The 23465-nt window shown below is 39.0% G+C and overlaps 1 protein-coding gene across 1 annotated transcript in view; it reads right to left on the bottom strand.

Moving 5' to 3' along the window:
- UPF1 (UPF1 RNA helicase and ATPase) overlaps positions 1-23465 on the bottom strand; it is a 60493-nt gene that overhangs the window by 19774 nt on the left and 17254 nt on the right. The window contains exons 2-8 of the mRNA XM_069067584.1: positions 16682-16824; positions 13569-13658; positions 11241-11408; positions 9862-10042; positions 2834-2995; positions 1207-1291; positions 905-1003 (exon numbers count right to left, since the gene is read on the bottom strand). Of these exons, the coding sequence (XP_068923685.1) occupies positions 905-1003; positions 1207-1291; positions 2834-2995; positions 9862-10042; positions 11241-11408; positions 13569-13658; positions 16682-16824 (928 nt within the window). The remainder of the gene's footprint in view (positions 1-904; positions 1004-1206; positions 1292-2833; positions 2996-9861; positions 10043-11240; positions 11409-13568; positions 13659-16681; positions 16825-23465) is intronic.

Below are 23465 nucleotides of genomic sequence, written 5' to 3'. Positions count from 1 at the left end.
CTTAGGGCCTTGACCTCCCTGATTGTTATTCCTACCCCCACTAAATTATTTCTTGCTAACTGCTAAAAGGATCGATTTTTCTTCTGTAGCTAAATCTAATGCTTCTCTGTCAAAGAGGCCATATATCAAAAAAAGTTTTTCTCTTCTCTACTAGAATATGGAGCTGCCTTATCTTTTTTATCTCTGACTTATTCTCCCCTCCACTTCCTTTAGGGACACAATTAGTCCCTACCCCTTCCTCACTTCATAGTCTAAGTCACTTTTCTCTTGGAGGTCTATGACCTTTTGCTGACCAAGCCCACCTGCTAGTCAATCTCAGTGCCCTACTTTTAAGTCAGTCATATTTACAGTTTTGGCTACCAAAGTAAGGTAAGCTCCACTTCTATATTAGTAGCTCCTGGAAGAGGGATGTGAAGGAAAGAGGAGTGGGTTCTATATCTCTGTAGAGTCCAGAGAGTGACCACAGAGAAGAGTTACATCCTATATGTTGGGGCAGCAGTCAACCAACAATTCTTGGTTTTATCTATTCAGACAAACAATATATAAACATGTTATTAATGACCACAAGTGAAAGAAAACCCACTACTGATGCAGTCAGTATGCACAGTCCATACAGTATGGATTCTGAAGGTTTCCTCTCTGCCAAAAGGACGGGAGTCAAACCATCACTCTTGTACCAAGGTTATTCACATATAACAGCAAATCAGGATAGATAATGTTTGTGGTTACAGAAAAGAAGCTCTTATCTAGGGCTAATGCATAGAGGCAGGGAACCCCAGGTCTCTATACAACGTGTGCTCATCCATTCCATTATACCAAACAATGGCTTTCTTCCACTTATACGAATGAATCATTTTCTACTATCCTGTCATGAGATATTTTCTGGATAGTTTAAAAAGGATACTATCTGGGACTTTAATGACATGGCCAATTCCTTTCCACAGCGGGGCGAGGTCACCTTTATATCGAAGGCAGATTTCATCTCCCTGCATAAGACGCATATCTTCATGGGAAAACAAAGAGGCAGGGGAAGAAATTAAAAGCAATTAATGTCTCAACATCGAAGGTTGGTATCCCAGTTAAATTTTAGTTCAACAGATGTTGAACTAGGTTTTTTTATACATATATTTTATAGCTACACAGTGTCACAAAAATTTAAAAACTCAAAATCACCTCTCAACCAAATTATGACTAAATCCTCATTACCAGAGTCAGTCTTGGGTAACGTGAAGTAAGCGATTCTCTTCTTGTTGAGGCCCAGGTCCCATCTGACTGTGATGTTATCTTGGGTCTAGTTGTAAGAAAAACAAGATGTCCTTGTTCACCTTCAAAACTTGTGAATTATTATTACAAATCTAGAGGCTCTCAGTTCTCTACCACATTCCATCATATTGCTGTCATAATTCACCAAATTCATAGTTTTTTTTTTGCTTTTTGGAAGGCAACTGGGGCTAAGTGACTTGCCCAAGGTCACACAGCTAGTAAGTGTTAAGTGTCTAAGGCTGGATTTGAACTTAGGTCCTCCTGACTCCAGGGCTGTTGCTCTATTCACTGAGCCACCTAGACACCCCTGTAACTTCTTGAACAAGTATATGTTAAGCCAGGCTAAGTCCTTTACAATTATTATCTCATTGGATCCATACAACAACCCTAGGAAGGAGGTGCTATTATTATCCCCATTTTGCAGATAAGGGCATGGAGTCACACAGAGATGGAGTTGACTTGCCCAGGGTCACACTGCTAGTCAGTACCTGAGGCCAGATTTTGCCCAGCACTCTACCCAGGGTGCCACCTACCTACCTCTAGGTCACCTGCAAACGATTTTAAAAAGTTCCAAATATCAGAACTGGCACCAGACAAGGTGCCAAAGTCTTAAAATAAAATGTAGTCAGTAGCTCTAAACATGAAAGTCTATTGACTGTTAATGTATGAACATTTCATAGACATCTAGAGGAAAAAATCTGCTATAGTATTAAGTATGAGTGTAGCTAGAAGGAGATCTTATGATATATATAATATATATAAAATATATAAAAGAAGGGAGTAAAGAGCAGAACCAAGGCAAATTGAGAAGACTTATGTTTCCCAATTAATTTCTAGAAATACTACCTTAGATGTCAAAAGCACTTTACCATTAAGTGATCTGATCCTCAATAATTCTTATGACATAGACAATACAAGTATTATCTCCATTTGCAGATGGAAAAACTGAGGCTCAGAACTTAAGCAACATGCCCAAGATCACACAGCTAATAAAAAGAGTAGACTAGAACCATGGGCATTTGGATTTCAAGTCCAGGTTCTTTCAGCCACTCTCTAAAAACCAATGACAACATATGTTCTTATCCAATAGGTAAGGCCTTTAATGACTTGATGGCCAAGAATGAGACACCTCTGAGTTTCTTTGCAAGAATGTTTCCCCAAGAGAGAATCCCTCTGTAAGAGCTTCTTCTCAAATACTGATTCTGTAACGAGCTGAAGAATATGGTCCCCTAAAGCCTTCTCCCAATCTTCTTCAGTTTCTTTTCTCACCTTTAAGGCTGGTTCTGTCTGACTCAGCCTTGCCTTTAGTAGTATGATCCTGAAAAGTTCTTACTACTATTAATGAGTTAGCTCAAATTAACCAAATTAAAAACCATAAACTCCAAATTGCCTAAAATTTGTCTAAACTTATCCATGTATATATATTCATAAACAAAATAAATATGCTATTTGCTTTCATGTTTCTTTTTGGCTTTTTTGTAGTGCCTTTTCTAAAGACAGAACCTGGCCTACAACAAACCAAATGCCATTAAGCCCATCCCAACACCAAACATCATTTCACATAAATTACCTGGGATTCTTTAAGTTTCTTATCATAATCTGCTTCCAGTTTGACAAGTGGGCCAAATATATTTTGATACTGGTAAGCATCCTCATAGCGCAGCAAGACATGCTGTGGTTCCTCATCAACACCTGGCTTTTCCAGATCTTCAAGAGTTGCTGAAGGATTTTCCTAGAAGAATAATCAATCATCACCATCAATCACATTTATATAGCTGCTCAGATTTATAGTGTGGCTTCCTTTTAACAGCCCTGTGAAGATGCTTGTCTACAAGATGGCAGATGTGAAAACAGATTCAGAGAGGTCTAAGACCTACTTGACCAGAATCACACAGCTAGGTAACAGGGGTTGGAGTCAGGATTCAAACCCATGGCTCTCCACCAGGTTCTATTTTCTTTCCATCAGGCCATATGGCAACTGCAGTGTCCCTAGAATCAGACACAGGCATTTAATGACTTAGTTAAATGAACCAATGCATTGGCAATGGAAACAAAAATGTCTTCCCATACACACCTCAGTGCCATATTTGCAGATGGCCCCCCAGAACATAAAATTGGCAGGACAGTTATTTCAAAATAAAAACTCTTTAAACAAACATTATAGCAAAGATTGTTAGATAACAACTATTTCTTTATAGAGAACTTAATCTTAAATTTTTTGCACGTGAATCGTACTTTTAAATTTTCTTAATGACAACAAGTCATTAAACTTGTAATTGAAAGAGAAGAATATGAAAGTCTCAGAGCCATTATGATGGTGTAAAAGCCCACTGGAGCCATGTTCAGAGTTATGATGTCCTGAGTTTGAATGCTCCCATTGCTACATGTGAACTTAGGTCATTTTTTGTCCCTGGGCCTTGGACTCTTCACTTGGAATGAGAAAACTGAGCTGTAAATCCTAGGTGCCTGAGTGGGAAGCTCAACTATTCCACACATAATGAATTACTCATCTTAACTGCTATTGGCTGGTAAACTACTCTCAGAAACAACACACTCTCTCTAGATAGCACTATTAAGGAATCAGAGGACTAAAGGTGGAAGGAGCCTTAGACCACAGACTGCCACAGGTAGATAAGCATTCAAAGATCTAGTCCAAAATGCACAAATATTTTAGTGATTTTCTTCAACATCCATTTTTACTTCAGTCACTTTCTCTAATTAAGTTTCTCTGGAGTTAATGAAAGACCTATATTATGAATTATAAAGTTATCCCAGGTTATAAGGATAGAGCATTATTCTAGTATCTGGAATATGCTGCCTCCACTTTTATAGCACCCTTTCTCTCCAATGTTCATTTCCTTTTCTTTATGAGTGTCAATAACTGGACCTCCTTGTATGGTTGACAGGAAATCCATGAGTGCAATCTATAAAAATGGACAAAGTTATCTTGTCTTGTTTTTATTTGGATGCAAATGAATGCAGCTTTGACAAGTTATCCAACTAGTCCTCCAAGAAGTTAGATCTTCTATCATCCAAGAACAGTAACAATCAAGTACAGACCCCTGAGCTGAATCATTTCCAAGTAGTAGTTTCAGCTTTCAAACCCAGGAGATCTTTAGCTCTAGGACTAACCCTGACATGGTGAATTACATAGCATGGGCATCTGCCAGCTAGGAATTACAAAGAACATTGATTGTTTCCATGAAAAGACATTGAACAAGGGGTGGCCAGGTGGCTCAGTGAGTAAGAGCACTGGCCCCAGTGTCGGGATGACCTGGGGATTGAATCCGGGCTCAGATACTTAGCATCACACCCAGAAATAACTGGCCGGTTAACCTTGAACAAGTTACTTAACCCCAATTGCTTTAAAAAAAAAAAAAGAAATTGAACAGCTGTCATGAATTCTAAACCCTTGCATCATTAATCAAGTGGCACTCCCCTCGTTAAATAAGAAAACCTTCCCAATTCTAAGGGCAGTACATTCTAGGTGTAGGGGAAAATCATAATCATAATCTTTTAATTTCTACCTCACAGTCAAAAATCTCTGAAAGGTTATTTTCTCAGGATTCATCTCTCACTGTAATTAATTTAATATTTGGACAATGTGCCAGTTTTACTCTCACTTAACAAGCACCCCGAAAATCCGACATCTTGATTTGCATTCATACCCGTAAATGTCCCAATAATAAAACATACCCCATAAGACGTCATCCTGATGCTTTTAAATGAAAGCCCCAATGATGAGGAGGAATTCACTACTACCTGAGGCAATCAAGTACTTATTTGGACATATAGAGAAACTACATACGGACAACAAAAACCAAAAAAATGAGCAAAAATTTTATAATAGGTTCCAGCAATGATCTAGGCCAACGGTTCTTAATCAGGATAAAATAATATGGATTAGAAAAAAGGACTATATCTTTATTTTCATTAACCTCTGCAAGAAATAGAGCATTTTCTTCTTTAGTATCATGAATGTAGGCAATGTTCTGCAAAGGTGTCCATGACACACAGAAAAGGTTGGGCACCCTTGATTTAGCTCATTATTTCACTTGGAAAAAATTACACTAAGGAATAGTGTGCATGTCACAGTGTCACTGCTCTCCATAATGTCAACTTCAAAAGACTGGGCACATACTTTTTTTTTTTTTTAAAGCAATCGGGGTTAAGTAACTTGCTCAAGGTTACACGGCCAGTTATTATTTCTGGGTGTGGTGCTGAGTATCTGAGCCCAGATTTGATCCAGGTCATCCTGACACTGGAGCCGGTGCTCTTACTCGCTGAGCCACCTGGCCGCTCCTAAGGAATTGGGGTTAAGTAACTTGCTCAAGGTTACACGGCCAGGTGTTTCTGGGTGGGTGCTAAGTGTCTGAGCCCGGGATTCGATCTCCAGGTCTTCTCAACACTGGAGCTGGTGCTCTTACTCGCTGTGCTACCTGGCAGCCCCTCGGGCACATACTTTCAAAAATATTCCCTGCTTTGCTTACTATTCCATTTCAACCCTCTGTTAAATATCATTATGTACAAGTCGACAAACATTATATGCCTACTACACGCAAGGTATTAAGGACAAAAACAAGCACTGTTCTAAAGGAATTCACACTCTGTTCAAGAGAAACCATGCATAAGGATAAGCAAACTATAAGGAAAGGTTATGGCAGGACAAAGTTGAGGACAGCACCATGTAGGTTGTAGATTATATGATATGGTTTGGTCAGAGCACAAGAATGTGAAGGGGAATAGTGGAAGAAAGCTAGAAAAAGATGTTTTGTGAGAGATCTTGGATGCTCCAGTGAATTTCTACTTTATTTGGTGAGAGCCATTAAACGTTTCTGAGAAAGGAAGGGATATGAACAGTACATACATAAGGAAAACTAGTTGGTCAATGGCATGAAAAATGGATTAGAGAATACGGAAAAAGGAGTCCAGTTAAGAGAGTATTTACTTCAGACAAAGGGAAAAAAGACCTGAAATAGGAGGATGCCAACAGAAAGATGAATTCAAGAGACTTTAGGGGGGTAGAATCAATAGGACCTGGCAACTGATTAGATATGAAAGTCAAAACTGACTGTGGCTTTGCACCTTTGCAAATATATATAAACTAAAGTTCCATAAATGGAACTTATTTCATGTAAGTTACTCATTTCATATTCATTGATGATTTTTTCCCACCCCCCCACCCCTTAGAATTTTACTCCAAAATTCAGGGGAATGGGAGGGAAGAGAGAATGAGATGAGAAAGAAGGTCAGAATTTATGCAGTGAGACTGGGTTTGCTGCCATAGGTAAAGAATAAATGCTCACGAGGTCTACTGATTATAGTCAAATGAGGGAAATGAGGCAGAAGGGAAGAACAATTGCTTTCCCACCCAATACTGGGAGAAGGGAAAACAAGCATGAAAACACACACTGAACACACCTTCCTTAGTCTCTCCGGTTGCTAGCGCCTTTGTCCTCTCTACACGTCTACTAGGTGCTTGGGCATATACAGTGTAACCCAACACTGGTCCGCACGCACAAGTTGCCTTCCCTAATGGCACGGGAGCTCCTCGAGGCGGGGACAGTCTTTGCTCTTCTCTATGTCCCAAGACCTTAGCACAACGCCAGGCACAAAGTGCACGGTCACAAGTGCTTGGGGGATGCCAGGAACTCGGAACACAGAAACATGCAATGATCCCTGCTCTAAAGAAGCTTTCCACTACAAGCTGCTATAACTTTAATATTCTATCCTAATAGTTTGCATCAAGAAATGTGTTTGAAAGAAGTGAAGAGGTCATTCTACTCAATCTTTCAACCCCTACCCCCAATCATTTAATAAAGTTCTAGGCAAGCCAACTTTGTGTCGGTTTGTGTTGGTTTTTCCAAGTTCAAATGGAACTACTTAGCTTATTGCTTAATCTAGCTGCAATAAAAGAACAGGGAAAAGTAAAATGGATGGTAAGAAAAAGTCAGAAAGAATCACAGAAGAGACACTATAAGGCATCATATTTATAGTCCAAAACACTTAAGTGCTCTGTAAAAAATAGGCAGGAATCCCTAGTTATCACCAAGTTGCTACTGATAGTATTTTACTTATCTTTTTTGGTCAGGACAATTAGGGTCATAGAATCTTAAGAATGAAAAAGGAAGATGAAATTTGCTTCTCTATAACTTTTATTCCTTAGTCTGAGTTCTCTTTTTTAGGCCCAAGTAGATTTAGTTAGCTCCTTTGATTCGTAAGTACTTGTGAAGGCACTGGGGATTCAAGGCTAAAGTATCCTCATGGCACTTACAATTTAGGCAGGGGAGAGAACATGTACCTATATAAATGCATACAAAATAAATCCAAGATAATTTTGGGGATGGCAGTAGCTTCTGAAGAATTGGAGATCAAAAAAGCTTTATGTAGAATGGGCCACCTGAATCACTTCCTTGTTGAAGGAAGAAAGGGATTCCATGAGGTGTTAGTGAGGAGAGAGCTCACTCTAGGCATGGGGGATAGTCAGTATACAGGCATAGACTTGGTGCCTATATACTGTGAGAATCATCTTCAAAGAAGAAAGAGGGGACCAATTTCATTAAATCTTAGTGTGACAGGACAAATAATTTCCAATGAAGCTAGAAATGTGGGTTGAAGGCAAGATGTGAAGGGTTTTAAAAACTAAATGCAAAGTTCCTACCGTGTTTCCCCAATAATAAGACCTATCCCGAAAATAAGCCCTCCCCTTACTGTGTAAGATTCCTCTAAAATAAGCCCTATTATTGAGATTGCTACTGTAGTGAAGGTGATCCCCTGCGCTACATGCTACATTACGGTACCCTCTGTATGCACCATCCCCCCCCCCCGAAACGCACGCCGCACTCCGAGCTGCATCCAATCAGAGCTGCAGCAGTGAGTGCGTCATCCTGTTCTTCCCCAGTGATTTGCTTATTGAATAAAGGTACATTTTTTGGTTCACATTTACCTGTTTATTAAAATTGCTGTCAATGTTCATTAAAATAAGCCCTCCCCTGAAAATAAGCCCTCTGGTGTTTTTCTGTCCAAAAAAAAAATAATAATAATAAGACAGTGTCTTATTATCGGGGAAACACGGTATTTTATCCCCTCAAGGTAATAGGGAGCCAAAGGAGTTAGTGGAGTAGTGGAATTCTATGGTCATACCTGCACTTTAGGAATTCGCTTTGGCAGTACTGTGTGGGTGGAAGATAGCCTAGAGTTGGAAGAGATTTCAAGGAGGAGGCCAAATAAAAAGGCACCGAAAAAATCTAGGCAAGAGTAATGATGCCTAAAGTAAGGTGGTGGCTGTGTAAGAGAAGAGGTTGGGTAAAAGAGATGGTAGGGAGGTAGAAATGGTAACGTTTGTCTACTAACTGGAATTAACAATTTCATTAGAGAAAATGACAATGAGACAAGATATCAAATTTGTGGGATTCAGACAAAGTAGTACTTTAGGGAAAATTTATATCTCTAAACACATCAATAAAAGAAAGAGTAAATCAATGAATTGGGCATGCAACTAAAAACAAGAAAAGTAAATGAATCAATATGTGGGATAAGAGGAAGTATTGAGGAATCAAGCCAAGATTACAAAGCTAAGAGACTAGAAGGATAGTGGTACCTTTCATAGAAACAGAGAAGTCTGGAAGAAGGTGGCTGGGGGGTATGTGGCGGGGAGTGTAAACAATTGGACAGACAGGTTGAATCTGTCTTTCGAATACGAAATCTTAAAGGTCTAATAGGCAATTGGTGATACAGAAATAAAGCCTAGAGATGACACAGAGTTGATGCTTAGGTAAGAGACTGTAGCTGAATAAGTAGACCTGAGAGTCAATTCAACAGAAATGATTAGAGAGAAAAGGACATTGGATAGAACCTTGAGGAACACCCATAATTAGGGAATATGATATGGGTGATAAGCCAGGGAAAAGACAATCAGGAGTTGGCTTGAGGGGATATAGTAGGATCTAGTGAAGGGTTTTTTGGTTTGTTTGTATTCATAAGGATAGGGGAAAATTTAGGTATGTTTAAAGGCAGTAGAAAAGATATCTATGCGTGTGCATGTGCATATATATATGTATATAGGGAAAGGGATGACTGAAGTTGCAATCTGCTAAAGACAGAGGGTTTGGAATAGTTTCTGTGGAAAGTCAGATAGGGAATCAATTAGGAAGGAATTATGAGGATTGCACTAATGCAGTGAAGAGTCCACTGAAGCTAGATCATAGTTTACCCAGTGAGCATAGCTGTGTTACTTCCTCTGGCTCCATTCAGAAGTATAGCAACCATCATAATTTTTTCCTATAACAATACTTTAAATGTCCAATGACAGCAGCAATGTCACTTAAACCTTATCTTCTCCAGGTTATATGCATCCTCATTGCCTGCATACAATTCGTAAGAAAGTGTCATCTATCTCGACTGTAAAAGCTCTTTCTGAAATTGTAACACCCAGAACTGAATACTCCAAACACTGACTGACAAGGTCAGAAAACACATGGAATTCATGGAGAGATTCAACAGTGAACAAATAAAGAGGAAGGAATTTATTCCTCAATGGGTAACCAAAGCATAAAATCTGACACAAGAGTCATTCTAGGTCTTCTGAGAAGATTGTACCTTCCAAAGTTCCTCTAGTTTGTTGATTTGTTGAGCTGTAATCTGCCGGGCTCTCAGCTGCTCCTGCTCAGAAGGAATCTTTACCAGCCAGGAAAGAAAGCAGCGATCTTGAATCAGAGGCTGCCACTGGGAGCTGTCCCAATTGATATCCTTTAAGCTGCTCTGACTGGCACAGGGCTGCCTACAAAATTCAAATGAAAAGGAAAATGTACTCATTTGTCAAATGCTAGTAGTTTATCAAACAGGTTAAAAATAGGGCCTTGCCCACCATCTGTGTGTGTGCTTTGACCAAAAGTTAGCCTTATTGTTACCCAAAATCTACAGTTACTTTTTACAATCTGAGATTAAATTTCCTAACACACTTGGATTTTTAATTTTTAAGTCATGAGAAGACTTAAAATTTTACACAGTTTTGAGACTGGTCAAGGCAGCCATTCTACTTCTTCATAATGAACAACTCATAAAGGGGCCTGAGGGGAGCAATGAAAGAATCTCACAGATGAATAGAGAAGACTCAGAGTAGAGATCTTCAACTCAAGACAACTTTTACAAAGAAAAAAAGTTGGGCAAATTTATAAAATTCACCTATATCCAATGTATTATGCTGCTCAGCACTAACAGAGACAAAAGAATAAACAAGGTGTAGTGGCTAGACCCTCAAGAAGCTTACTGTGGTTGGATGGAGAGAAGACTAAACTATATTTCTGAAGTAAAAAACACAAATCTCTACAGAAACCATATCTGAACCTTACCTTTTCCCCACAAAGCATGGCAAAATTCATTCTAATACTGAATTTCATTTGTCTGTGAGCAGAGTTCTTAACCAGGCTGCTCTCTAAGACTAAGCTGCAGAATTGGATGAATTGTGTCAGTGGGAGAAGTTTCCTTCACAGATGTAACATTCCCACCCCCCCACCCCCAGGCGACAGTTTAAGAACCAGGGGAGCTAGAGAATGAAAATAGTTCCTATCCTAGTGAAGCTCACAGTCTTACACAAGGAGAGAAAGGGGAGACATGGGATAAGTTACCTAGATAGACCAAACAACTATACAGTAGCTATACAGAACAACAGAATATAACTGCATTGACTGAGGCAAAAATTGTGATAGGAAGTCCTAGGAATCAACAGGGAAATAGGCAGTAAGACAGGAGCCGCAGACTTTAGAAGAACTGGGGATCTTTTTCTTTTTTGGGGAAGGCAATTGGGGTTAAGTGACTTGCCCAAAGTCACATGGCTAGTAAGCGTGTCAAGTGTCTGAGGCCAAATTTGAACTCGGGTCCTCCTGACTCCAGGGCCAGTGCTCTAGTCACCGTACCACCAAGCCGCCCCTACTGGGGATCTTCTAATAAAAAAAGGCCTGACAAAGTCATTCTCTTACCTGCAGAGGAGCACCACCACCGAATCAGCTTTGGCGGGGATGAAGCCCAGGAGAAACACATTCCGACACCCACAATTATAACACTCCAGCACCGTCTCCCCCAAGGGTCCATCCTTGTGGAGAGTAACCTCTTTGCACTTTGCTCTTACAAGGTGATTTACAATGTGACTGAAATCAGGAAAGAATAAAGGCATGGCTGAACACCAAGAACAAATATAAGAGTTGATCATTTCTAATTTTCCCACTTAGAAATGAAATATTCATGGTCAATTAGCAGATACTCAACATTTTGTTCATCTTAGTAGCACTGGAGAATGAGTTGTTCCATATCACAGTTAATCCAGATATCTGAAGCTTTAAAAGAATAAAAAAAAAAATCTTTCTAAAAATGCTATTTTATCTTAAATGCCTAAATGAGAATATATATGTATCTCCCATAGTTTTTATATCTACCTACCTGCCTATCTATCCTTTTTAATGAACATCATATTCTTGAATTCCCTTAGGAAGATGACTATTTGTCCTGACTTCTGTTCCATGGTTGTACCAGCTTTTTTTAATAGTCTTTCCCTCATTACTTCTTACTGCTACAGTGTTTTGTTTTGAATTATTGGTTAAGGAACCTGATGACCAAACTTGTTAGGTCAAGGCATTAGCTAAGAGTCAAGAGGCTCTGAATGAGAGGCTATGTGGCTTTTCCATGGTGAAAGGATAAGTATGAGCTTTGAAAGTATGTGGCCATTTTAACAACTGCCTTGGCTGGTCATGGGTCACTTTTTTGCTTGTATCCAATTTTTCATTGTGCTTTTAAGAGTGAAGGTTAATAGATAACTGACTTGAAGACAAATTTAGAGTCTCACTATATTATTAGCTATGGGAAAAATAAATTTAACAAAATGCTAGTTAGTCAAAATGCCTTAGGAATGGGATGCACTGACTTCTATTTTTCTGGTTAGTCAGCATACCCCTTTTCCTGAAAATCTTCCTAAAATATCAGCTGTTTCTCTAGATCAGAGTCTGATTAAATAGTACTATAGTTGTGGAAAGTACAGAAGCCTAGACAAACTGAATATATCCTTTTTCTAGGAATGTATCTGAAATTGGTAGGATTTTTGTGATATCAGGTTTTTTTGGTTCCCATTTACGTCTTTCCTCAAAGTAAACTGCAGAAGAAAAATTTAGTTGATAGGATAAATTCTGGCTATATAAGATTTAAGAGGGAAAAGGAAGGGAATAATCATTTATATAGCACCTACTATATACTAGGCACTTTACAAATACCTTATTTCATCCTCACAACCCTGGGAAGTAGGTGCTACTATTATCCCTATTTTACAGTTGAGGAAACTGAAGCAGACAGAGGTTATGACTTGGTCAGGGTCACACAACTAACTAATCTGAAACCAGACTGAATTCAGGTCTTCATGGCTGCATGGCCAGTGATCTCTATTTATTCGCTGCTTCACCATGAAAGAGAAAACACTGACCACTGATCCTCAATTGGAAGACCTACACTCAAGTGCCACTCCATTCCCCTGCTAGCTGAAGGGTGAGTCAAATTCTTAGTCAATTTCCATATTTATAAAATAGGGATAATAAACTTTTGCATTATTAACTGCATTTGATGAATGAGAATGAAACACACAGCAAAAGGTAAATCCTGAGAAGCATTAAGATTATTATTTTCTTTGTAGAAGAAATCCAAAATGGACAGCAACCCAGGAATTTAACAGCACCCTAAATTTTAAGGTTATAGTTTAAGTATTAGAACCCCCTCAAAATAAGCAATCTAATCACATCTGATACTGCTCTCAAGTGTGTATGATTAATAGCAAACTAAAACACAGACTTTGTTGTGAACGTGATTGCATTTTTCTTTGATGGACCAAATCTGGTCATTATGAAAATCAGAAATGCCCTGTGGAAAGAAGGACTTCTCTTCTAAAAGGCTCAAACTAATATTCCAGTCATTATTTCCTCTGGAAGCACAATATTCTCTTACTGTATTTTATGGTAAAGGCAGAAACCTTAAGATTAAACTAGCATGCCAAGAGCTCATCTTGCAAAAAGCATAAACAAAACTAGGAAGAAAACTAAGTCAACCATACTTGCATAATAAAAATAAGCACAGAAAATAAATCAACAGTAAATACATGAAGGCATTCACATAGCACCATCTGTTTTAAATTAAACTAGTCACATAGTAGAAAAAAAGGCTAGATTCGGTAACATGATTTTCTATTGTCCTCCACTTCAACGTTCCCATCATTCCCATACAATTTTAAGCACAGAACCTGATTAAAGACCATGCATTATCTGATGAGTTACCTGCCAGAAGTGTTTCCACGTCCATTACAAAACCACTTCTTGCTAGTATTGCAGTAAACTACACAAGCTGGGTCATGGATGCCACAGTAACTAAAAAAGGAAACACATCAAAAAAGTTAAAAAAGGATGAAGGTTTGTTGTCTGCTTTTAATTTAGCACGATGTAAAATTCTTTACTCTTATATCATTTAAAGTTTTTCATCAAGTAACTTCAAGTAAGATAATCCCAGGAACAAAATTAAATTCATTAACTGCAGAGGCTTAAGTCCTGAAAATTCAAGACAGAAATATTAGGAGAGTAGGGAATTACTCTGTAATGGGAAACAATTTAAGTTCAAACCACTTTTTAACTGAGTTTGACAGAATTGTGGATGGATGCCAGCTAAACCATTACTGTGTCTTCTAAATTCACTTTGGCAAATAGATAGCCCCTCTCAATTCTAAGCAATGAAAGCCTAATATCCAAGGCTATGGTTACTATCATTTATTTAAATCTCACCCTTTATAACTTAGTAAACAGGTAATAAATCTTCAATTTGAAGAAGGGAGAGAATACATCCTAGTACCAGCAGCATAAAACAGGGACTGGATCTATGATTTCACTGGCACAGGCAATGGAATGAAGAAAAATCTTCAATGATGAGAAAAATTCCACTACCAATATTAGCTTGGCACCTTCTTTACAATTTTTAGTCTCAGAGACCTGCCTAAGACACTGAGAGGTTGATGGGCAAGTGCCCAGGGTCATGAAGCCAACATGTGGCAGAGGCAGTACTTAAATTTTAGTATTCTTGGCTCCCAAGTCAGCTCTCCATGCACCATGTCATACAGAAATCACATTGGACTGAAAAGTCAAGATTCTTCTAGTCCCAGTATAACAATGAGGTAGCTACTTTGAATCAGGAAGACCTGAACTCAAACATACTGGACTAAGTAGCCTCTCTGTTCCTCAGCTTCCTCTCTAAAATGGAAGATAATAATAGGACCTACTTCCCAAGGTTGCTGTGAAGATCACGAGATAACAAACAAAGCATTCAGGAAACCAAAGCTAACTCTCTTTTATTGTTAATAGACTATGAATGAAGGACAGTTATTCCCCTTCTCTGGGCAGCAGTTTTCTTGCCAGCTAAGGAAAAAGAATGTAGAAGTTCCCACCTATCCTATTCTGACCATACGAGCTTTATTCCATAGTCTCTTCCAAATGACAGACCATGGTCCAACTGCTCTCCAGAGTATGTGCATTAAAATGTCAGCTTTACCTTGAGTCAAGTGTCATCTCAACACAATAGTGTATTCTCAGTTCCAGGGCTCTGTGCCACAGTAAATGGTAAGGAATGATTCCTTTCTTTACATAGCACTTTAAGGTTTACAAAGCATCTTCCATATAACAACCTTGGGAAGTATTTGCTGCAAGCAGTATATTCTCCATTTTACATATAGAGAAACTGAGGCTCAGGTTAAGTGACTTGTCCAGTGTTCTCCTCCTTTATCTCACTAGATCCCGAGAGTATACTCTTGCATATACCAGCATACTCTTGCAGATCTAAGCTTCACTTAGTAAGAATCAAGGATAGCTCTTCCATTAAAAGCTCTCTTATGTGTACTATTAGTCTGTGAAGAATTCGAAACAGTGCACAGCATCCTGCTCTGTTAGCTCGATGAGAAAACCGCCAGGTCAAAGGTAAAACTTATGCTTCCTAAAAATTTTACCAGGGCTACTCTGACATTTATTTATTCAATGTACCTACTTCGGGCAAGGTTAATTTCTGGCTCAGAAAAAGGTGAGTTCCAAAGATCAAAATGTTAAAAAAAAAAGTCCAAACTAAATGTTAAGTGTGTACCGAGGAGAAAGATGGGAAATGGGAAACAGCAGGTGTAGCACAGTGGAAAAACAACCTAAAAACCCCCATCAGAACCCAGAGACTTGGGTTCTTTTTGTCTCTCTCTCTTCCTAACATACTTTTCACGCTCAACTCATGCTGACCTGTAGGAACCCCATCTTTGGAATGCTCTTCCTTCTCAACCTCTGACTCTTTGAATTCCCCCAGCTGCTAATGTAATTCCCCTAAAGTTATGTTTCATTTATTCTGTATTTATCTTGTATGTTCTGATTTGATATGTTTCTCTACTATTAGAATGTATGCTCGTTGAGGGGAGGGACTGTTTTGGGCCTTTGTATCCCAAGCACTAGAACAGAGTCTGATTTGTAATAAGTCTTTAACAAATGCTTTGTTGATGGACTGATTTTAGTTCTGGCCCACGGTCTTAGGAAGGTTCATGTTTCTGTGTCTTAATTTCTTACTTGTAAAATTATAGGGTGGAACTATATAATTTAAAGTCCCCTTCTGGCTCACACTCTCAATTCTAAAGTCTCTTATAGATCTGACATTCTATGGCTTTTAAAAAAATGCATAGGGCAGCTAGGTGGTGTGGTGAATAGCGCACTGGCCCTGGAGTCAGGAGGACCTGAGTTCAAATCTGACCTCAGACACTTAACACTTACTAGCTGTGTGACCGTGGGCAAGTCACTTAACCCCAAATGCCCTGCCTTCCACCCTCTAAAAAGCAACCCCCCCAAAAAAAAACCCATATGCAAATGCATATAAATCAAATCCCTCTTTAAACCCATTGGGAAAACTCATCATTTTCAAAAATTCCTATGACAAGCACTTTGGAAAACAAATCACCTCTGATTTTATCCATCAATCCAGATTTTCACTGGTGAAAGCAGGTTAAAAGGAACATTAAGGGAAACTGAAAAGAAGTCACAGAAGGGACAGTCCATGCTCTGCCTGGAAGTATGCAGGGATATTCGAAATCTTTATCTTATGAAGATTCACAGTCTAGTGTGAACCGAGGTAGCTCATGACAGGATCTTCTCTTATCCTCTTAATGTCTGCAGTAAAAACCCAATAAGTTAGCAAGTACCCTAGGGATGGGGCTGTATGTAACAGAAGCAATGTCACTGTCCAAGATTTTAATTAAGACTTTGAACAGAAAGTAGCACCTGGAAAAACACCTCACCACCATTTTCTCTTAACACTAGGGCAAATGACAACAATATCTGGTGCTTGTCATTCCTAGGCTTGCAACAGAAGCTTTTTTTTTTTTTACCTGCAAGCATGCACTGGGAGATCCTTTGTATAGTAAGTATCTTCTTCATCTTCTTCAAAATTTAGTTCAGCCAATAGTTGGCTAGTTTTAGTTACACTGTCATCCACAGCACCATTCTGGAGAATACCATCAGGTCCGTTAACCTAAGTAAAAAAGTCAGTTGAAAAATTTACGATCCAGAGCGAATACACTTTATTCCAAAAAATGTCTTTTGAATAACTACACAGTACATTGTTTTTCCTAAAGTAGGAAGAATGACTATTTCGCCTTGAAACAATACTGCTTGTGTCAGTTTTCATATATTATTTTTCACTAAGTCCATATGACTAAGTATTTATTACTCATTTTTCACATATACTTCTATCTGGACACAACAATTATTTCCATAGCATAAGACTGTTTTAAAGAGGAACCCCCCCCCCAAAAAAAAACAGGGTTATGTGAAGCAGAAATCCAACACTATATTCTTGCAATTGTCACTTGAGTGTGTAAAAAAGGAAAATAATTTTGAACACTTTCCATAGGTGCAGGTTACTTTTCAAAAGTTTAATTAGTCATAGAATACATGAATTTAAATGTTATATGCTACAAATATGGAAGAAAAGACAATTTTGGTATCTCAAATGTTACAACTGAATACTAAGTAAAGAGTTCCCTACCCATCATTCTTTCAATTTGTTCTTGGTCTTATTTTTAAAGAACCTCAGCTAAAATGGTACAAAAACTTTTGAGATAGATATGTTTCTGTTTAAAAACTTTTCAATGATTTTCTATTCTCTACCAAATAAAGTTCAAAATCCTTAGGCTGACAATAGAGGTCTCCTTGGTTCTGTCCCTCCGCTTCATCCAAATCCAACTAACCACTCCACACTCCCTTGCCCCAGTACACTTCCTACCTCCAGGTCTATTCACACACCTTAGAATGTCTCTTTCATCTCTTTCTGATGAATTACTAGTCACCCTTCAAGATCTTATGAAGTTGATCATACAAACTAATCTATAAAGTTTAAAATGGCATTTACAATAAGATCAAGAATTCACATGAGAACAGCACTAATTAGATTGCATCACACAAGAACAGAAATATATTTAATATTTATCCCATGTTATGAATCATCTTATTAAAAATGCTTACCTCCACCCTTTCCACAATGACATTCAACCTTTCTTCATAACTAAACAATCAAAATCTCCAACTTAATTGAAACCAACAATCTCTAATTATAAGTCTCCTCCCTCTGACAAAAAGTTCACACTCTCTTCTTTAGTCAACCAGCAACAGGGTATGATAGCATAGTACAGCAAAAATGGTGAATCCAATGCCGGACTGGACAGAGACTAGAGTTCTAGTTCTAGTTTCACTACAAGTAAGCATGTCAACCTCTCTGTGGCTCCACTTCCTCATTTACAAAATAGGAACTGAAAAATATTTGTCCCGTCTACTGCTTTGGAGTATCAACTCAAACAAATGTCAAAATATTGGAAGGCACTGTTTTCCAGAGCTAAGGCCCAGCAAGCAGGCTATGCCTTGGGCTTGGCAAAACAACGATCCTCTGCACTCACCCTCTGGATGATCTCACTCTCTGGCAAAAAATCACCCAATTACTGTATTGCTTTGACCAGTACCAGGTGTTTTCTGCACTCGGACAAGCACAGGACAAGCACCCATGTTCTGGTCATGAAATCCTGCTATGAATCAAACTTGTCTCATTGTTGGTGTTGCCCCTCATTGTCAGGGCTACAGCTTACCACATAGCCACAGGTATAAGTATTGAGATCTGTCTACACTAAAGCAGATTTCCCCCCCCCCCCCAAGGAGTGGGGGCATGGCACATAGGTCTAATCTGCTACCTTGCTTGCAAGCCATTTCCCTCACTTTGATATTAAACTTCTGTTTGAATCCTGACTCTCCTGTCTCTGGCCTGCTCTGTTTTAGTTTTGGCCATCCATAGGTTAGAGGCCGGCTGGTCCAGCTGACGTGACATAAAACATGACAATATTCAAGCACCTAACATTTATATAATTCTGTTTATAGTTTATATCAATCATCTCATGTGATCCTCAAAACTAGGAGACAAAGTACTAGCCCCACTTTACAGATGGGGAATCTGAGGAGGAAGAGCTTAGGTCCAAAGCCACAAAGATACTAGGTGGCAGAGCTGATAGGAGTCTTACTCTGTGTACTTCTTTATAACTACTATCTTCCCCCATATCTCCTTATCTGATCCTATTAAAAATCTTGGACCTGGTAATCTATTAGGCACTTTGAAATGCAAATGTAAGAACATTGTCTTTGTCACCACATAACACAATTTCCCCAACAAAATTCATGGAACTGTCAGATTAGAATCCTTATAATTGTGTGGGAAATGTACCCTTATGAAATGTGTAATAATATGAGTCAAGAAGAACTGAATATGCTTTTCACTTTCTGTGGGAGCTAGCATATAAAGTTATTTCTTATCAAGCTAATTCTATTTTGATGTATGATATAAAAGAACAATTTGACTCTGGCATTATGACTTTCTATGGTGCCTGAAGTTCTCAAAAGGTGTACATGTGTTCCATGTGTCTGAGTATGTATGTACATAGAGAGTAAGAAAGTCATCTCGCTCAAAATCCTTATTCTACAAATAAACTTATTTCTATACACACACGTATGTGTATGTATGCATGTATGTATGTAGTGATTTCCCAAGTCACAAAGATAGTAAACTGAATAGGCAGGATTTAAAACACAAGTTGTCCTTAATTTAGATTTTTGAACTTGCAATTCAAGAGACAGCTAAGTGATTGGATAGAGCACTGGGTCTGGAATCAGAAAAACCTGAGTTTAAATCTGACCTTAGATACTTACTAGCTATGTGACCCTGGGCTAGTCACTTAACTTTGTTTGCCTAAGTTTCCTCATCTGTATGATGAACTGGAGAAGGAAATGGCAAACCAAAACCCTAAACAGGGTCAGAAGAGTTGAACACAACTGAAAAGACTCAACAAGTTGTTTAGGGGCAGCATGGTAGAGAGATGGATAGAATACCAGGCCTAGAGTCAAGAAGATCTAAATTCAAATCTGGTCTCAGACACTAACTGGGTGACTCCGAGCAAGTCACTTAATCTCTATTTGCTTCAGTTCCTCATCTGTAAAATGGGGACACGCTCTTTCCTCTCCGAGCGGCTGGCGGTGTGTCTCTTCTGCGATCATGGCAAAAATCAAGGCCAGGAATCTTCGTGGGAAGAAGAAGGAGGAGCTGCATCCAAGTTATCTAAGATCCGAGTAGTTCGAAAATCTATTGCCCGAGTTCTGACTGTCATCAACCAGACACAGAAAGAGAACCTCAGGAAATTCTATAAGGGCAAGAAATACAAGCCCCTGGACCTTCGGCCCAAGAAGACCCGTGCCATGCGCCGCAGGCTTAATAAGCATGAGGAAAGCCTGAAGACCAAAAAACAGCAGAGGAAGGAACGCCTGTACCCGCTTTGGAAATTTGCTGTTAAGGCATAATTTGTTGAGGTGCCCAATAAAAAGACAAATTGTTATAAAAAAATAAAAATAAAAAATAAAATGGGGACACACTACAGAAGCAAACCACTTGACTATCTTTGCCAAAACAACAACATGGACAAAATCCAGTCATGCATGTGTACAGTCAGACATGACTGAACAACAAAAAACTTTACAATTCTGGTGAAGTACAGTGAAGAATGTCTTGTGCACAGCCCAAATGGAAAAGGGAATTCCTTAGTTGAAAATGTCCCTCCAGATTGTCCTGTTCACACAACAACCTAATGACTGAAGCAAGTCTGAGAACAATCCACCGGAACCAAATGCATAACCAATCAAAAGACCGATTTAAGTATCTACATGAGAAAAACAAAACGTAAAAGTACCTACTGTCCATACCATGACATACAAAATAAAAAGCAGTCTACTGTGTAATCCCTAAGTACTTATACATTTTGCAGGTGCCACAGACTGAATGATAAATGAATTTATCCTAAAAAGAAATGAAGATGGTGGGAAATTGTGCAGCACTTTCAACAACCCCAAGCTCATCTTTAAAACACTACTTTCCTAGAGATGACATCATGCTACAAATCATGGAACAACATAAGCTTTAAAGAATCAAAATTATGACTGACTCACATTAGGCATGAGCAAGGCTGTAGCACACTGGCAATAATGATATGCCCCTAAGTAGTATAAAATATACCATTAAGAAAACTAAGATTGGAAAAGGAGGTTGAGGTAAACCTAGAGAAAGACCTTCAGAACACAAAGAAGATGGTCTATGGATGACTTCTGGGAGGATGAGGACAAGATTAATTGGGGTAAGAAGGCATATAGGTTAAGATTTTCATCTGCAGGAGTACTGACATTGTAGAGACCACAGATCTACTTAAGTACTGTTTTTACCATGTGCAAAACTCTGCACAGCTCCTTACTATTTGTAAACCCAGCACCAAATATGCCGGATTCTTTGCCTAAACATCCACGACGCATGCTTCATCTTCAATCAGATATTGATTATTTCATTACTTCAAATGTTGTTAAAAGGCATAGCATCAAGAAAATAGATTGAATATAAGAAAGCTTTCCTCCACAACTCACTAAAAGGTTCACGCCTCGCCAGGATACCCTCTAGACTTCCTCTACTCTGACCCAGCTCTTCATCCTGAAGCCTCACCCCAGTCCTAGAAGTCACACACTGCGAGGACCTCTGTCCCTTTGGCCGCTCACAAAAGACTGGATGGTCCCTTCCCCCAGAACTTTCATTTAAGAAGAGTGCTCAGGCTAGCCTTGGTCTAATTCCTCTGCAGGCCATAGTAGATACCCTGGTTTCTCCAATCCCTTCAGCTTCCTTTTCTTTGTAGGCTTCCCCATTACAATACAAGGTAAGGACTGTCTCTCTATTGATAAGTGCATTTCCAACACTTAGCAAAGGGCCTGAGGCTTAGTAAATGCTAGACTGATTTACTTGAGTCAAATTAGTGTCTCAGTTTCTCACCCTATCCCATACCACCACTCTCTAATTTGCCTAAACTTAAACTATCTAGTCTTCTCTGCATTTGGGGTAGGGGAAACTTAAGTGGGAAGAGTAGCCAAATCCTCTGAATTCTTCTTCCATGAGGGCTCTGGCTGCCATGACTCTGCTTTAGATCCTTCCTATCTTTTTGCTGGAAATATTGGCCTCCATTCTCTTCCCTCTCTAAACAATCCTCCATACAGATGCTAAGATAATCTTCCTAGAGCACTGGTCAGACCAGATCCTATTTCCCACCCCCACTCCCAAACCTTCAGTAGCCCTCACTGCTTATATAACACAATATAAACACCTTACCCAGATATCTATAATCTAAGACCAATTTGGCTATCTACCTGTTTTCATCTCCCTGCCCAATTTCACTTAAAATAGACAAGCAATTTTCCAGTCTCTTTCTGCATGTACTTTTTAGATACTTATATGTGCCTGCTGTCTCTGCTAATAGAACTATAAACTCTTTGAGGGCAGGGATGGATTTTTTTTTCATTTAAACTGCCAACACTGTCAGTGCCTAGCACATACAGTGTTAATAAATGCTTACAGAGCCTCCTCTACTTTTCCTTCTCTATTTAGGCATACAGTTCATCTCCCAAGACTTTTCATCTCCAACCACTGAAATTTTTTTCCTTATAGCTCCAATTCAGCTTCTACACTTTCTCCTGAAGCCTTTCCTGATGATTCCAGCTGACAGTGACTTCTCCTTTGCCTCCTTTACATTTTACACCTTATGCTTTTGTACATATGCTCAGTCCCTTCCCCAGACGCCTGAAAATATGTCATTTTTCATCTTCATATCTCTAGCTCCCAGCATAGTACCAGGGATATATAAGCTAAAATATTATCACTGAATTAAAGTACATGTTCAGTTAAAATTTCTCAAGATTACTGGGAAGACAAATGAGATGACCTATGTAAAAGGTCCAGTCAGTTTTCAATTACCTGTACTAATGGAAAGAAGTCTAGGCTCAGATAATTCAAACCAGGAGACAATCTCTTAAGTAATGATTGGTTTCTCAGAGACCCTCAGAATTTTTCATCTCCATTCCCCAAGATGATGCCCATGCTCCCCTCTCTCCTAGTTCTCCAATCCTATAAATTCATGTACCATCTACTTCTGACACTGACCTTCACCTAGCTCAGTCATACATTAAGTGTACCTGGAATATCTCCACTTTTTAGGTAGCCTGGAAACCAAATGTCACAAAGAAAATCTACTTGTGATTAGAGTCAAACAGTGGTGGGAGATTAGTAATATCTCTCTACTCCTGAACATAACTTTTAAGCATCAATTTATTAAAGTCTGGTACCGTGTTTCCCCGATAAGACACTGTCTTATTAATTTTTTTGGACAGAAAAACACCAGAGGGCTTATTTTCAGGGGAGGGCTTATTTTAATGAACATTGACAGCAATTTTAATAAACAGGTAAATGTGAACCAAAAAATGTACCTTTATTCAATAAGCAAATCACTGGGGAAGAACAGGATGACACGCTCACTGCTGCAGCTCTGATTGGATGCAGCTCGGATCGTGGCGTTTCACGGGGGCGGGGGGGACTGGACGGTGCATACAGAGGGTACCTTAATGTAGCGTGTAGCGCAGGGGAATCACCTTCACTACAGTAGCAATCTCAATAGGTCTTATTTTCGGGGGAGGGCTTATTTTAGAGGAATCTTACACAGTAAGGGGAGGGCTTATTTTCAGGGAAACACGGTAGTAGCATTGCTCCTTGCCTTTGTCAAA

The sequence above is a fragment of the Petaurus breviceps genome, unplaced genomic scaffold (assembly GCF_028583685.1).
Source record: "Petaurus breviceps papuanus isolate PSGF00001 unplaced genomic scaffold, PetGlider_PUasm1.0 108, whole genome shotgun sequence".
NCBI classification, from domain to species: domain Eukaryota; kingdom Metazoa; phylum Chordata; class Mammalia; order Diprotodontia; family Petauridae; genus Petaurus; species Petaurus breviceps.
The sequence above is the reverse complement of the archived record's forward strand: the minus strand, read 5'-3'. Positions and strand labels throughout refer to the sequence as shown.